The 11865-nt window shown below is 47.4% G+C and overlaps 1 protein-coding gene across 1 annotated transcript in view; it reads right to left on the bottom strand.

The window, feature by feature from the left end:
* The window catches only part of LOC103131520 (PKHD1 like 1), a 48919-nt gene that overhangs the window by 32063 nt on the left and 4991 nt on the right, over positions 1-11865 (bottom strand). The window contains exons 6-22 of the mRNA XM_016666707.1: positions 11497-11554; positions 11320-11413; positions 11047-11100; positions 10903-10976; positions 10789-10831; positions 9567-9817; positions 8951-9043; positions 7368-7633; positions 7202-7293; positions 6970-7129; positions 6067-6427; positions 2608-2762; positions 2413-2517; positions 2173-2322; positions 1859-1983; positions 1626-1789; positions 153-322 (exon numbers count right to left, since the gene is read on the bottom strand). Coding sequence (XP_016522193.1) covers positions 153-322; positions 1626-1789; positions 1859-1983; positions 2173-2322; positions 2413-2517; positions 2608-2762; positions 6067-6427; positions 6970-7129; positions 7202-7293; positions 7368-7633; positions 8951-9043; positions 9567-9817; positions 10789-10831; positions 10903-10976; positions 11047-11100; positions 11320-11413; positions 11497-11554 — 2415 coding nt within the window. The remainder of the gene's footprint in view (positions 1-152; positions 323-1625; positions 1790-1858; positions 1984-2172; positions 2323-2412; positions 2518-2607; positions 2763-6066; positions 6428-6969; positions 7130-7201; positions 7294-7367; positions 7634-8950; positions 9044-9566; positions 9818-10788; positions 10832-10902; positions 10977-11046; positions 11101-11319; positions 11414-11496; positions 11555-11865) is intronic.

The raw sequence follows: 11865 nt of genomic DNA, 5'->3' as shown, positions 1-11865 counted from the left end.
AGAAACCAACTAGAAACCAACCAGAAACAAACCAGAAACCAACTAGAAATCAACCTGAGACAAACCAGAAACCAACTAGAAACAAACCAGAAACCAACTAGAAACCAACCAGAAACAAACCAGAAACCAACTAGAAATAAACTAGAAACTACCTTCATGAAGCTGATCTCCATCAAAGGGAAGTTGAAGGCGCAGTCCAGCGGTGTGGCAACGATCCTGTAAGTGACCTGAGAAGCGGTCGGTTGGTGTTTGGTGACGGAGAACGATTTGATGGACTTCCCAGAGTCCTCGAAGGGAGGAGGTCTTCTCCTGAGGAGGACAGCTGGGAAACGACAGGAGATGAAATGAGTCACTAAGTTAATCATGAAGACCAGGGGCCTCATGCATAAAGCGGCGTGCACAAAAAATGTGCGGTCCCATATTTTATGCACAAGTCGGCATGTATAAAAATTAACTTTGCATCAAGGTTTACACACTTTTTCGCTCGGCGTGAAAATGTGCAGCAGCCACACAAACTTTTTCTGTGAACAATATCAAACCACAAAGCGTCAAAACTCACCTAAAATCACTGAAGTCTGACTACATTCAGTTATTTAGACCAAGAAGCACCAAACCAATGTTTTTCATGATTTTAATATTTTATTGTTAAACGATGAAACTGAACCCATTCATCCTCAGACAATAAGCTAACACGAACACAAAATAAAAATAAAAGGATGTGAAAACCTCGCTCCAATGTAAATGGCACTTTTCCTCAGTTTGTGTCTCATAGAGATGTAACACATTGATCTGTGAGCCGAAATGCATCTATGGGGTCATTTCATTCTCACTGAAAACAGGAAACAGGCTCAGCAGATTAACTCCAACCTGCTGAGTGAAACTAATCAACAGCTTTGATTATTTGAGGTGATCCAGGTGTGTCTGCAGTCACACGGATATCAGTAGCTGCATCCAGGTGAGCCGTAATGTGGAGCTTTGGCTCTGATGGAGAACAGAGGGAGGATTGATCAGAGATCATATTGATCTGATGGTTTATTGGTGTTTAGATTCATCCAGACTGATCATCCTGGGTCTCTGAGCAGAACTTAAAGAAGGAGCCGAGCGGTACCGGTACCGGTCCAGCTGCAGCCATCCAGCCTCCCGCTTTGTGAAAGCGCCTTATGGACATAAAGCATCTTTATTCTGTAAATGTACAACTTATTCACATGATTCTACTATTCAGAATAAACGTCCACATTCCCACCCAAAGGCCCTCTGACTCTCTGTCTCTAAATCCCGGCTGAACTGCTGCTGTTCAGGCACTTGAACTTAGACCTCTTTGTTTTTTATTTTATTAATTTGGATTTTTTTCCCGGGTATTTATGCTAATTTACATTAAGACGTATTTATGGAGGCGACAGGCGGAGCAGCAGCTGCTCCGTTTCCTGTAAATTAGGATTTATAAAGGAAAGGTGCGCAGCCATGTGTGTGTGCACGGCTTTATACATCTGATACTTTTTGTGTGCTGCACTTTTCTAAATTTTTCTCCAAGTTTTAGTGTGAAAACTGCGCAGTGTTTTATGCATGAGGCCCCCAGTCTGGTTTAACTCCACACCAGCTGAACTAGGAGGAAGTTTGACCCGCACCGTTCTCGTCCATGGCAGTCGGAGTCTTCCCAATGTGAACCGCGTCCACATAGTAGTCTGCGGCGGAGGCGTCTCTGTAGAGAAGCAGCTCCTGCAGGAGGAACCTGCTGCCGACCACGGCGGTCTGAAGGGCGCTCTGAAGATCAACGCACTTGTAGCTCCACCTGAGGGGAAAGTATGAGCCTCAGAGCGCCACAGAGGCATCACGGCCTCTTCCTCTGCGCACTCATTACCTGTCCCCGCTGCTGAACATGGTGCTGATCCTGGAGGTCTGGGTCTGGGTCTGACCACTGCTGTCACTGTAGCTGAACTTCACCCCCATCTCGTCCCTCAGACGTCCCTTATAGGCAAAGCAGAGCTGGGGAGACAGAGGAAAAGTTTCTGACACCTGGAGGACTTCAGGCTCTCTCCTAGACACGGTTTAGACACGTTTCTGTCACGTTTTCTGCTTTAAGCCTCTGAGGAGCCAATTTGACTGTTTTCTTGTATGTTTTTCAAATGTTGGAAGCGTTCAGATCAAAGCTGCATATCTGTCCATCCGTCTTACGGTGGGGTGCTGGTCCAGGGACACCGGTCCATACTGTCCTCCGGACTCTTTGGTGAAGGTTTCCCTGAACAGAGCGTCTGCGTTCTTCAGTGACCAGAACCCGCAGAACCCGGAGTGGTCCTCAGGAGTCCCACTCTGAGCGGCGGTGAACTGTGGAGGTCAGAGGTCAGTTAGGGGACAGTTGGACAGCGTCAGGACGTCTCATGCCTGATGACACACTGCTTCACTTTGTCCACTGACCTCAGGGTCCTCAAAGTCGTTGAAGTACTTGACGTTGGTGCCCTGAGTGGTCAGAACCTCGGCGGGACAATCAGCCTTCATCAGGTCCTCCAGGACGGACTGGACCTGTCCAGAAACACGACCGGAGACATCTCAGAGGAGACGAAATGGAGACCAGATCTGAGTCTGACGACCATCAGGTGGACAGGTACGGACCTCGGACGCAGTGGCGTTGAAGGCAACGGGTGCCGCAGGAAACCCGGCCCAACTCAGAGTGAAGGCTGCCATGTTGCTTTGACCCTTGGTGACCTCTGAGACGGAGACGTTGGTGTCTGAGCCGAAGACCTCAAAGTTCAGAGGGGCAAAGTCACCTGGCAGAGGACAAAGGTTTCAATCATTTATCGTAGCTTAGATGCTTAAAATGGCCGTTGAGCACAAACTGATGGAAACGTAGAAATGTTCTGGTCCGAACTGAATGACTGATTCTGCTCTTATCTGACACATTAAGCTCTCAGCTCCGTTTCAGGGCGCCGTGTATGGAGGAATATTCCTGCCATAATCCAAGAGCTCACATTTTCATTTTGAAAGCAGGATTTCATGCCTTTCTTCTCAAAACTCGCAACTCTTGTACTCAAAACTTCTCTGGCTGACAGTCTCTGCTCAGACTCTCTGCTCGCTTGCAAAACATGGAACTGCCTTTTGGCACAGTCGCCAGGCAACCTCTCCGCCAAAAAATGAAAGTGTTGTGCTGGGTGTGTTTGTTTCCTTATAGCGGGTGAGCCTGTGTGGCTACTATTGATTGTAGCAACCTGTGCCACCTACTGGATGTAGGGAGAAACAACAATGTCAGCTTTCTGTTCCGTAGCAGACTAAATATCTGCCAGAAGTGCTACTGATCGCTAACAGCTACTGATCGCTAACAGCTGCTCATCACTAACAGCTGCTCATCGCTAACAGCTACTGATCGCTAACAGCTGCTGATCGCTAACAGCTACTGATCGCTAACAGCTGCTCATCACTAACAGCTGCTCATCGCTAACAGCTACTGATCGCTAACAGCTACTGATCGCTAACAGCTGCTGATCGCTAACAGCTACTGATCGCTAACAGCTACTGATCGCTAACAGCTGCTCATCACTAACAGCTGCTCATCACTAACAGCTGCTCATCGCTAACAGCTGCTCATCACTAACAGCTGCTCATCGCTAACAGCTACTGATCTTAGGCAGGATTTTGTTCACCCAACCAAAGACAACAGTTACGACTTGATATCTATTGATCGATCAATATATGTGTGTATAGGGAGAAACATTGGTTGTTCCTCCCTACATCCAGTAGGTGGTGCAGGTTGCTACAATCAATAGTAGACACACAGGCACATCCACTAGAAGGAAACAAGTGCACCCAGTACAACACTGTCATTCTATTGGCTGAGGTTGCTAGGCGACTGTGCCAAAAGGCGTTTCCAAAAGCGAGCAGAGAGTCTGAGCAGAGACTAAGTGAGAGCACCAGGAGAAGTTTTGAGTACAAGCGTTACAAGTTAAGTTAACAAAAATATGAAGTCCTGCTTTCAAAATGGAAATATAAGCAAAAGTATTACAAGTTTTGAGAACAAAAGACATGAAATCCTGTTTTCAGACTGAACATGTGTGCTCTTGGATTATCCATAGCGAAGACATTCGACGCTTTTCCGGCTCAAGACCATGGCCTCGGATTTGGAGGCCATGGTCTTGGAGACCGACTTACTGCCGGCAATGTGGACCAGACTCTGACACCGGTCGTACAGGGACCTGACAGCCCGTATCAAAGGGCCCGGTACCCCATGCTCCCGGAGAACCCCCCCACAGGGCCCCATAGGGACACGGTCCAACGCCTTCTCCAAGTCCACAAAACACATGTAGACCGGTTGGGCGAACTCCCAGAACCCTCCAGGACCCTGCTGAGGGTGTAGAGTTGGTCCAGTGTTCCACGACCAGAACCAGAACCACACTGCTCTTCCTGAATCCGAGGTTCGACTATCCGATGGACCCTCCGCTCCAGGACCCCTGAATAGACCTTACCAGGAGGCTTAAGAGTGTGACCACCCTGTAATTGGAGCACACCCTCCGGTCCCCCTTTCTGAACAGGAGGACCACCACCCCAGTCTGCCGATCCAGGGGAACTGCCCCCGATGTCCATGCGATGTTGCAGAGTCACGTCATGGACTCTTGGATTCCTCTTGGATTAAGGCAGGAAAATTCCTCCATAGCTGAGGAACTCCATCCATCCGCAGCCTGAAGACCTGAAGGCCTGGCTGGGCCCTCCGTGTTGGAGCCTCTTAACTCTCGTGTAACCCGAGTGTAGATGTTGAGTTCCATTTTCTGGTTCTCTACTATTTATCCCCTTCGCCTTCCAAAGTCTCGCGATAGTTTGATATATAACTGCAATTCTCGCGAGAATTACTAAGCAGCCAATGGTTGTTGAGTGTCTGAGTCACATGTACCAGCTAATATACCCATTTGCTGGGTATATTATGAACTGCGGAATTGGCCAGGTTCCATGGCGAGCTGAAGATTCGGGTCAAGAGCCTAAAAGGATTTCACCTGTGGTGCCAAAAGGTTTGGTTTCCCCACCAGGCTGGTGGGAGACTTCCTGCAGCCCAGGAACAAAACTGTTCCCACTCTGATCTGACTTTTGTCAGCCTAGGAACTGCAGCAAGCGCTCTAGCCAACTCACCTGACCTGTTGAACCACCCCAGTTCTGGGGGTTAATAAACTGAATGGTGTGGCTTGTTGCCAGAACTATGGAACTCATTTATGTTTCTTTGATTTGTTAATTTAATTGTTTTTCTTGTGTATTTTTTTTATTTAACATGGCCATTTGAATGTTCTGTTTTTCCTATTGTGATGTACATATGTATATAATTATTCACTGTGAATACAAGGCACCCACATCTGCAAACTTCTAGTCTGTCTACTCCTTCATGAGTCGTATCTTGACTTCTGAGAACTAGCCCATTGACCCTGTTGGTCATAATCTATTTTCAATTATTTAGAAATATAGTATACTGTCGTTTACACAGTGTGTGCGAGGACTGAGACAAACGTAGAGGACTATGGCAAATGATACAAGTTTTACATGTGTGGGGTCGGTTGGACCCCATTTCTACATACAAGGGCTAAAGGAACAGTGACCCGCTGACTGATCCCCCAGATCGAAGGACTAAAATAACATCACTGTTGGACAACGTCTCTCCGTGCCCGTGATTGGACAATGTGTTGTCCCCGCTGCTGAATGTCTGTCCATTTCCTTGAATGTCCCCTCTGAGGGACGATAAAGGTTATTTGTGTTCCATTTCTCCTCAATCCTAAAATCAGATGTGAAGCTTGGATACATCACCATGAAAAGGCTAGCTTAGCAACTGCACAGATTGAACACTGCTCTGTTCACCAGCTGCTTGGACTTAAGTTCCCATCTCTACTTTAGTTTCCCAAACTCAGCAGATGCTTGACAGTCATCAGGAAGCTGCTGTGGGACTGAGAGAACATTTCAGTCAGGAGCTCAGGATGTTGGCTGAACTCTGGTCACTCAGACAGGAACGTATTCAGACCAACTGGAGCGACCAGAGTTGTTAGCTCCCTGGAAGTGATGCTGCAGCCTGAACGTGTCATTCTGCCAGTTGCTTTGTCCTCCCACCTCTGTCAGAGTTGAAGGTGACGGTGTAGTGAGACCCCTGGGCGTCCTCCTGCTTGGTGACGGTGACGCTGTCAGGTTTGATAGACCACAGGTTGTTCAGAGCCGCCTGTAGCTCCTCCGCTGAGGCGCTCACAGGGACGAGTCCTGCAGGAGAAAACACCAAACCATCAGGAGTTTCACAGGCGCAGAGCGGCCGGCTAGCAGGCGGCGGAGCACGGAAGTCACCGGTCTGGGCGTTCCCGTAGCGCAGGCTGAAGAAGGTGCTTCCACATAGATGGCTGGCACAGCCGCTGCTGACGCTGACCTTCTGCACCTCCCTGACGGCTGCGACCCCAGAGGACCACGAGTCAAAGGTCAGCACCTGATGGACGGTGGACATGAGACAAAGAGGAGCTCAGATGAAGGAAGGAGCCAGAGGAGGGATTCTGTCCTGCGGTTTGTCTTTGGGACAATGAACGTCTCGCTGCATTAGAAGCAGTGACAGAAGAAGCGACGGTTCTAATCTGGGAAGTTTAACCATGAGACGTCCTGCGTCCTCTGATCCCACTGAAGAACAGTTTTACTCAGGAAGCTTGAACCCTGAAGTCCATTCTGGCTCTCGCTGGTCTTGCAAACCTGAACATTTACATTCCAGGGTTTCCTCCAGCCTGGCAGCCTGCCAGGCTTATGATACACAGAGAAACCCTGTTCACCACTGACTCTGACCGTTCCTCTTGGGCCAGAACCAATATGGAGCCCAGAGCAGAATTTCCTTATAATTTCCTATAAAACTGCACTGATGTTTTCAAACTTTAAAGAATTAACCTGGTAAATTTAAATTTAAAGTTTTTTAAAATTCCAGTTAGAAAACTGGGAGCAAATTTAAAAGAGTTAAAGTTCTGATCTGGAGTCCTGATCCTGTACCTGCTCCTCGTCAAATGCTTCATATTCAGCGACAATGTCCTGGATTTCATCGACGGCGTCGTCCGACTGCGCTGCTGTGAAGGAACTTTCCTCCTGGAACAGGCCGATGTTGAGCGAAGCGATGCCGTAATACTCCTGCTGCAGAAGCTCCAGGTAGTACCTGCAGATGGAAAACCAGCTGATGAGATGAACAAACCGCTTTCTGCCACATAAGCTGTGAAGTCATGCTCACGGTTTTCCTTTCTCCAGGAAAAGCATTTCGGATTTCTGGGACTCCAGCTGGAAGAAGTCTCCGACATATCTGGGCTGGAAAGCCACTTTCACCTGGAGAGAGGAAGTGGGAACGTCAAAGCAGGAAGTGAAGCCGCCTATCGTCAGGAATCAGCAGCAGCTGCTACCTTGTCTTCTGGCCGGCTGGAGTTGCTCAGGTACAGGTCACACCTGTCGTCACAGTGCAGGTATATGTTGAAGTTCCCGCTGAGCGGCGGAATGAGGAAGCCTCTGGTCCGAGAGGCGAACAGATCGTCTTCCCTGGGGAAGACGTGCGGCAGCGTGTCGATCCACTGGGACCGGTAACCGCTCGTGTTCTGGTTGTAGCTCCAGATCTCGTCCAAGGAGCGCGGACGCTTGTCGCTCCACACGTCCATCTTCAGGCCCCGCCCACCTGGAGGCGCATGGGACAGCATCAGGTACAGAATCCAGCTGACGCTGTTCGATAGCCAGGAAGTACTGCTGGATGCTCCGGTCTTTAACAAAATAAAAGATTCCAACAATCTGATTTTAGGGAAAAGTGGCAGAGAAATGGTTCTGATCAGCTTCAAGTCTAATTTTCCAGACGCATTCCAGTTTCATATGTAAGCTGAATCTTCTGTCGTCAGTCATGGCGTCCCTCAGGGTCCTGATTTAGGCCCCGCCCTCTTTCACGAGGAAACATTCCTTTGATGTCAGAAAACCTGATTATCTGCCAGCTCTACTTCCTTTGAAACCAAATCACCGTCCAATCAGAACCCTTTGCTCAAGCTACGTGGTCCTACCTGTGACTCTACCTGTGACTCCACCTGTGACTCTACCTGTGACTCTACCTGTGACTCTACCTGTGACTCTACCTGTGACTCCACCTGTGACTCTACCTTTGTGTTATGCTGATAAGATTTAGTTTCATTTTGCTGCTTTATTGTTTCTTTCTGTTTTTGTATAATCTTCCGTTTTTTTGGGGGGTTTTTTCTGTTTTTATTAGTGACTGCTGTCTCTTGTTTCAGTTTTTTGTTCTGTTTTTGCAGCGACAGCCAAACCAAGCGATTCCTCATGACAGTTTTTACACGCTGGAGGCTGAAACTGAGACGTTAACGTGATTTTCAGACTGAAGCAGCTCGGCGTTGTTTGTCTGCGGAAGCGACGGCTTGAACGGAGAATCATCTGCAGCCGCGGGCGATCGGAGCCCAGATGGAACCGGATCTGTGCTAACCCCCAGTTTTAGTTGATGTTCTGAACAATCTGCACAAACAGGTGTTGGGTTCATCTGTCAGATAGCATAACATCAGCCCCAAGCAGAGCCACGTGTTGCTTTGGACCTTTCCAGACAGTTTCTTTAAGATGAAACGTCTGAACTGTGGAAACTTCTGAGTGCAACTGTTTGTGGGAAATTCTGCATGATTTGAATTGCATTCAAATCTCATGAAAATCCTGCAGTACAGAACAAACCAACCACTGTAGCTGGCAGATTTCCACATTTTTGTTTTCCAGAACAGTCCTGAGTGATGCTGCTGGGCCAATCAGGGAAGCCCTTCCTTCTCTGAATAACCCTAGCTCGTGTGTTTTGCTCCTGCATTTTTGGAAATGTGAAACTGTGAGAAGCAGAGCGTGACCCAGCAGCTCCGCTCCATGGTTCTGATAACAGATCGGCTGTTCTGCTCCATCCATGCCGACACTTTGATGGCAGATTAAATTCCAGCTAGCTGGCATCAGCCTCACCAGCTCTCACCTGGGTGAACCTGCCGGTGGTCGTCCGCCGGCCGTCCGGCCGTCCTGCAGGTGATCCTGTCGTCCGCCACGCTCTGGACCTCACAGGGCCGACCTGCAGACAGAAACCACAGCAGGAGAAAACGTCTAAAGCCACAGATAAAAGAGCTGGTAATGATAAGCTCCAGGTCAAACTAAGAAAACATTTTGCACCTTTAATCCATCCATCTGACTTTGAGAAAGAAACCCATTAATTTTCTGATTATCATGAGTAAAGATCTTTGGTAGCTGTACATATTGGATTGTTTTCTCTGGTTTGAAGGATTATTTTAATCAGATTGTGTTGTCAGTCACCAGCTGCTGTCAGCAGCAGCGAATGAAGGACAATCGGCTGAATCGCTGTTGTCACGGTCTGCCGAGTATCTGAGACACAGCACATTATTTCCTTTCATCTGTGATCCTTTCCTTTTGTCTGAAGTCTTTGTGCTTTCTGTGGTGTTAAAAGGATTATCTCCACTACATGACTTTAAAACAGACAGCATTCATCTGTTCATGATGAACATTTTGTTTTGCCATTCTTCAGGAAAACTGGTTCTGACAGCGTTTTAAAAAGTTTCCACCCTGACAGTCACGTTTACCTCCGACTAGAACCCGGGCGGGTTCATCGGTCTGGTCGAAGAAGCGGCCGTGGATGGTGAGCAGGGTTCCCCCCATGACGCTGCCCTGGGATGGGGAGACGGCGGTCACCTCTGGGCAGGAAGTCAGCAGGAAGTCAGCAGAGGAGCAGAAATCTGATGCTGCGTTTCTCACTAACATACCTGCAAACGTCTGGAACATGGAGAGTCTGGACAAAGATGAAACCCAGAACAGATTCTTCTCTGGGAAACTCCTGAAATGCAACAAGAGTAAAGATTAAAAAGTGACAACAATAACATTGCGGAGTTAATAATAATGCTGTCATTCATTTGCTCTCTGAAGCCTCAACGAAAGCACAACTTGGTCTTTAAATGAGCCATTATTGAATTATATCCTACTGATTCTTTTAGAGAAATGCTTATAACTGTTGCTGCAGTTTGTAGATGAGTATTTAAGTGTTGCTGTTTGCAAAGTTACACAGTCAGAAATTAACAGCAATATTTTTATTATTTAGCCAGTAATAAAAGAAATGGGGGTTCATATTTCTAACATAATATTCATTCATCCATAAATACCATAACTTCAAGCTAAATGTTTAGTTGGTAATATTTATAAATATTAATATTAAGCTAAATATAAATATTTATATTTCCATTTGAGTTAGCTAATATTCAGTTAGCGCCGAGCTAGCTACTTTTTCAGTCATATTTTCACCATGTTATTCATCCATCTGTAGATGTTGTAGTTTAAAACTATTAATAGCTAAATATTTCACTTCAAGCTGAATAGTTAGTTTGAAGTTAACTCTTTAGCTAACATGCAAATTCACATGCCGATAACCGGAAGTGGACTACCAACAATAAAAGCCGGATCTTCTGAACTGCTTTATAAACTCCTGCTTTAAAATCGCTTTACTTCAGCTCTTTATCATAGTTTTCCCTATATTTGTTGTTCTACATTTCAGTTTAAGACAAACTTAATATAGAACTTCTCAAGATGCAGCTTTTAGTTTGATAGCGGAAAGTGGGTTAGCATGTTAGCTAAATATTACGTTCTGTAGCTCAGAGCTAATTTCGTTTGGAGCTAAATAGTTTGCCTACTCACTTAATATTTAAGGAGATAAATATTTTGTTTATGACCTAAACTAAATATTGCTGAATAAATATTTGAAACTCTGACATTATTAAATTAAATATCCTGCAGAGCTCCTGAGCAGAGGCTTACCTTCCATAATCAGCGTCCAGGATGTAGCTCATGTTGTGATGACCTGTGGAAATCAAACCCTGCTCAGTTGCTGTTCTGCCAGGGTAAAGGTTAAAGGTCAGGGCAGCTTCTTACCAACGTAGGTCCCAGTCGTCCTGCAGCTCATGTAGCCCCAGTTTGACGTTTCAGAGTCCAGCTGCAGGTTGTACCTTCACACAGACAGACTGAGCTAAAGCAGCTGCTTGCTGAACGATCTGGTCAAACATCCTGAACACTTACAGTTCATCTGAGTTGGGCTTCAGCAGCTCGCAGGGCATTCCCCCCATGTAGGACCTGCAGGGTCACAAAGGGTCACCAGGGGTCACCAGGGGTCATAGCTTTTTAACACAACGCTGCTGTTCCATCCTCACAGTTTTACCAACGTACACATTCATTTCTCCAGTCATTTTTTATGTTCTTTGTTTTTGAGACTTTTTAAGGGATTCATTTCATTTGGAGGAGGTGACCTTTAACCCCTGTGTGTTGGTCAACCCTATGGATTGATGTGCCCACCTCAGGAACCTGACATTGAGGCCACTGGAGCTCAGGTCCGTGTTGCTCCCGTAAACGTCAGAGTAGATCCGGCCTCGGATCGTCACCAGCGTTCCTGCAGGACAGTTCACATCCCGTTACTGAAACTGGAAGGCTGAACTGGGCCGGATCGGTCCCAGCAGCAGGTTCTGGTGGTACCTGGGAGGCCGGTGAGTGGGCTCAGGGAGTAGATGGTCGGAGTGCGCCACCAACGGGTCTGAAGGAGAGAGGGGCAGATCAGAACCAGAACAGGAAGGTAAAACAAGTGGAGGGAGACAATGGGAAAACTGGAGGGAGAACCGGAGGAGGAAACCGGAGGAGGAACTGGAGGAGGAACAGGAGGGAGAACAGAAGGAGGAAACCGGAGGGAGAACAGAAGGAGGAAACCGGAGGGAGAACAGAAGGAGGAAACCGGAGGGAGAACAGAAGGAGGAAACAGGAGGAGGAAACCGGAGGAGGAAACCGGAGGAGGAACCGGAGGAGGAACCCGGAGGAGGAACCCGGAGGAGGAACCCGGAGGAGGAACCC

Source organism: Poecilia formosa, unplaced genomic scaffold, assembly GCF_000485575.1.
Source record: "Poecilia formosa unplaced genomic scaffold, Poecilia_formosa-5.1.2 Scaffold780, whole genome shotgun sequence".
NCBI lineage: Eukaryota > Metazoa > Chordata > Actinopteri > Cyprinodontiformes > Poeciliidae > Poecilia > Poecilia formosa.
This window is presented reverse-complemented; position numbering and strand designations above follow the sequence as displayed.